General features: G+C 46.2%; 1 protein-coding gene across 1 annotated transcript; it reads right to left on the minus strand.

Annotated features, from left to right (window-relative positions):
* Window positions 1-1,355: 1,355 nt before the first annotated feature.
* Window positions 1,356-1,897, minus strand: LOC119298609 (non-specific lipid-transfer protein 2P-like). The gene has a single exon (XM_037575945.1). It carries the CDS (start codon window positions 1,817-1,819, stop codon window positions 1,538-1,540), a length of 282 nt encoding a protein of 93 aa, XP_037431842.1. The 5' UTR covers window positions 1,820-1,897; the 3' UTR covers window positions 1,356-1,537.
* Window positions 1,898-4,774: the final 2,877 nt, after the last annotated feature.

Consider the following 4,774-nt stretch of genomic DNA (forward strand, 5'->3'; position numbering starts at 1 on the left):
GTCAATGGACAACACAAGAAAGCTTGGCGAGAGGTGGGAGACAGCTCCGCTTTTGGTCTGATTCGTCATTTACTGGCCTGCCCACCGCCGACTGCCGGAGATTCCAGTTCCTGAGCCACGGATCAGGAGCAGAACTACGACCCGAGCCACGGCTCAGGGAAAATCCCGTCACAGCGCCATCTGCGGGCTCCGTCACCGGCGCTGCGTACGCCGCAGCAGCATACTGTATTCCCTCCCCTCGTGATTTAACAATGATCGACCCGTTGGCTCAGTAATTCAACGCCACATATCCCAATGCCGTATCGACCGGTCCTGACAAAGTGCTTACCTGTGCTCGCGAGCAGAACAACCGCGTCCGGGTTTCTTCCTGTTTTCATATCGCTTGTGCTTTGCTTGCCGTCGGCGGCCGCCGCCATCCCGGTCGCTCCGCATGGCAGTTGAGGTTTGCATTTTATTTGACTCTTGGCTATCCCGACTCTTTTCTTCACCTCACCATTCTTTGCCTCCCGGCTTAGCTGAAAGAACTCGGCATAGACAGTTTTTCCAGTAGTGTCAAATGCTCCTAACATACAAGTTTGGAAAATTCAATTTTAGATGTATAAACTTTTTTGATTTTTTTGTGTGAATGTTCAGAACACATGTGTCTACAACTCCTAAGAATTCAGATCAAAATCCAAAATACACAAAGAGAAATAGAAAACACAAATCAGGATGTGAAAAGCGCCATGCCCAAATGTTATAAATGGTAGGCTTAAAACGAAGGAGCCGTGTTCCCCATTAATTGTGCATGATAAGCAGAGGCCGTGGAGTAGTGTCCATGGGTAATTTGGAATGAGTGCGAGTCATCCACAAGATCCGAGACCAAACGTGCAAGTGGTATTAGCCGGGGCTCGGCACTTGAGTGATATTATGTCGGGAGAGTAGGCATTTGTTTCGCCTTTGGGCTAGTGATTTTGGTATACTCCTTCTTAACTAATGAATGTGTCAAATCTTTTGCCCTTGTCGAAACAAAAGAAAAGGTGCGGGCTTGATTGTATGGAGCTGAGCTTGGGATGCATATCACCAAACTAAAGGTTGATAAATGAATTCAATGCACACGAGTTAATGAGCGGGTGCCATTGTGTTTAAAGCTACACCACACAAGTAATCAAAGATGCGCCTTCTTGTGCTCAATCCCGTTGGAACCAACAGTACAACAAAGCAATCACTAGCTTGTAGAGCATCTCATGTGTTTCTGCTGCAATGTGCAGCCTCACCAGCGGCTTATTTGTGAGTGACTCGTCGTAATTTTGGGCGTATTTCGGACGGTTGCCCATTCTTTTACGTGGTTTTCGTTGAAAAGAGGAAACCGAGGAGAAGGTAGGAAAACTCATTTTATTCCAGCACCGATCATCACCCAACATTTTATTCCAGCATCATGGAAGCATTCATGCACCCTCTCAGGTCTCAGCTAGGCTAAGCTATTATAGTCTCTCATCTCTCATGGACGGAGGTAGCCTACCTATAGCTGAGCCATGCTCGGTCGCTAGGGGCAAGCCTAGCAGTGGGGGACGGCGAGGCCGCAGGAGGTGAGGGTCTCTAGCGCGTGGGGGCTCCTGATGTAGGCGCCGAGGGAGGGGTCCTTGGCGTACTGGCAGAAGCACGCCTGCTGGGCGCGCAGGTTGGCGCAGCAAGCGCCGCTCGGCTTGGCGCCGGTGGTGATCGCCGGCATGCACACCGTCAGCTGCCCCACCTCGCACGCCGCGAGCGCCCCGCAGGGCGCCGCCACCAGCAGCGCCAGCATCATGGCCACCAGGAGGACCTCCTTCCTCATCGCCATGGCCGTCGTCGTACTCGTACGTGCGTACGTTGGACTGCTCCTCGCTCACTCTCGCTCTCGCAGTGGCAAGTGTTGTGTGTGTTGGAGTGCTGCAGTTGTGGTGTGGAGATGGTTATTTATAGGCGGCCACGCACGGTCCGATACTCCGAGCTCGATCGCAAGCCATGTGTCGCCTAGCTAACATCCCACCTGCCGCGAGCCGGCTAGTTAATCACCCCGCTCAGCATCCAAATGCATGCTGAGTTGAAGCATGTAGTACATAACTGCACTAGTAGTCCGCCATGACTAGGGTCAGCAAAAGGTTGACCGGCGCGCACACTTATGGACGTGCGTGGTGCATTCAAGTCCAGTTGGTAGAGGTCAGCCGAGTAGTTCGTCCGATCCATGTTGGCTGCTCGCTCGGTGATGCCAATGAGATCGTGCTGTGATGTTTCCGTATGTTGTTTCGACCCGCACCGTGTACAAAGTACAAGCGTACGTTTTCTTTCTCGGCACAGAGGTGTGCTTTCGTTCCCCATTTACCAAGTTGCTCGCTGGGTGTCAACGTTCACCACAGCTCAACTGAATTGTACCTGTCTCAGCACCAATACGCGCTTGATATATCATTATGTTCATGCATAAGGCTGAAACATAATAACAAATACTAAGTTCTAATATAAATCCCGAACGGAAATGCAGAGGTAACACACCAATAATGCTAAATGTACAAAGAGTTACACGCAATTATATACCGACTATGATTCTTTCTTTCTAATTAACATCTTCCCTCTGATTTTCACGGAGGTGGGCCCCTCCCCCCTTAATCAACAATCAAAACCCACCTACCTGTAAAACCCTCGTAAACCTATGTATGTGCAGCATTACTCGATAACACCCATATGGCTTTGCCAACAACCTTTACTCCATTCCCGACGCATGACATAGCTTTAGTGAGGGACGAATAATTTTTTCTGTGGTATGATTCTCTCATGTTGAGTCCATTGTTGATAAACAACCACAAAAATCTTTACGTTTACTCTGACACCATGTTTTGCCAAATGCACTGCCGCGATAGTTGGGTGATTTCCAATCAACAAACTATCGGCTTGAGATACACTGAAATGTAATTGCAGGCCATGGAAACGACACATATACTTCTGGCTGATCAGAAAGGGAGAAATCATTTCTCAAGACATGCATAAGGTTGCATTGAGAAAACGCTTCCTCTAAGAGGGTAAGTCGAAATGGTCTTGGAGATCCTGGAAAGGGAGCATGGTTCTTACTGACTGGTGACTATCCAAAGAAAAAGAGTGCAAGTGGCTGAAACTAGTTAATATCCACTTTCCAGTGATCACGCATGAGGACAGTAACATCCTTAGAGTTTGCAGAGCTATTACCGCGTGCCTTATAGGTACGTGGGAGATTTAGCAATCTTTTCACCGGAAAGAGTAATCGGGCACAAGTGAACGAGGCATGCCATGCTAACAGTAAAATTCCCAAACACGTTTAACCTATAGGGGATGTCACATTTGTATACTTTCAAGCAAACATGGTGTACTGAGACGAGAAGTATTTCTATGCCGAGTTTGTGGACTTTTCTTCGTCGGATTCAGCCTTTGTGGCCGTTTCATACGGACAATTATAATGCTCGACTGAATAAATTGAAATAAATTCTGAACTATTTATTTCAAAATGTTACTTTTGGATTGTATTATTTTTATTTGAATTGTTGCACTAAAATATTTAGATTTGAACTATTGATGCACTATGGTATTTATGTTTAGTTATTTTCAATATTCAAATTATATAAAAAAACGGAAGAGGCGAACATTTGAGAGACACGGTTGGATGGCCGCCGCTCGACAGGATCACTAGTAGAAAAAGGGGTATTTGTCCCGGTCCGTAAGGGCCTTCTGTCCTGGTTTTGAAACCGGGACTAAAAGGTCATTACTAATGCCCTTGGCCTTTAGTCTCGTTTCTTACATGAACCGGGACAGATGGGCCTCCATGTGGCCGCTGCGGCTAGCCCAGGCAGGGGGGCCTTTGGTCCCGGTTGGTGACACCAACCGGGACCAAAAGGCATCCACGCGTCAGCAGCTGGCTGGAGCTGAGGTTTTTTTTAAAGAGGCTGGTTTAGGGGTTTGGAGGGTTAATTTAGGTTGTTATTAGCTAGCTAATACAGAGAAGTGTCCTCTCTCTTATATCTCCGTGCTTGGTTTACCAACGCTACTGCTATGCCTAAACATGACTTAGATTGAAGTGAAGGCAAGATGCATGTGGTGCATGTCGAAAGTAGTACAATCCAAACTTGATGCATATTGCCTTCACTTCAATCCAATCCATGTTCATTTCACCCACGGATATATAATAACTATTCATGCTCGCATCATGCATCATCATATATAATAACAAGTCCTACTAATCATCATTATACAACTTCTACTCGTTATTAATAACAAGTCATACGATCATCATCCTCATAGTCATCGAATCAACCCTACTTAGTTGTTCTTAGCACATGATCATCAGTATTAGGTAGGACCTAAATACCCTCTTTAAGGTAAAATAATATAAAACAATATAGACCCTGACTCTCAACTATGGAGAATGGAGATCATCCTGTCTCCAATTCTTACGCTTCGCTTCCTTTTGCTTCCAAGAACCTCCTTACGACTATCCATACATTTTTCCATCCTTTGATAAGTGATACGTCTCCAACATATCTATAATCTTTGCTTGCTCCATGCTATATTATCTACTGTTTTGGACATTATTGGGCTTTATTATCCACTTTTATATTATTTTTGGGACTAACCTACTAACCGGAGGCCCAGCCCAGAATTGCTGTTTTTTTTGCCTATTTTAGGGATTCGAAGAAAAGGAATATCAAACGGAGTCCAAACGGAATGAAACCTTCGGGAACGTGATTTTCTCAACGAACAAGACCCAGGAGACTTGGACCCTACTTCAAGAAAA

This window comes from Triticum dicoccoides, chromosome 5A (genome assembly GCF_002162155.2).
Source record: "Triticum dicoccoides isolate Atlit2015 ecotype Zavitan chromosome 5A, WEW_v2.0, whole genome shotgun sequence".
Lineage (NCBI taxonomy): Eukaryota > Viridiplantae > Streptophyta > Magnoliopsida > Poales > Poaceae > Triticum > Triticum dicoccoides.

What these genes read in the sequence shown, in the direction of transcription:
- LOC119298609 (XM_037575945.1), bottom strand. Translation starts at nt 1,819, where the DNA reads ATGGCGATGAGGAAGGAGGTCCTCCTGGTGGCCATGATGCTGGCGCTG.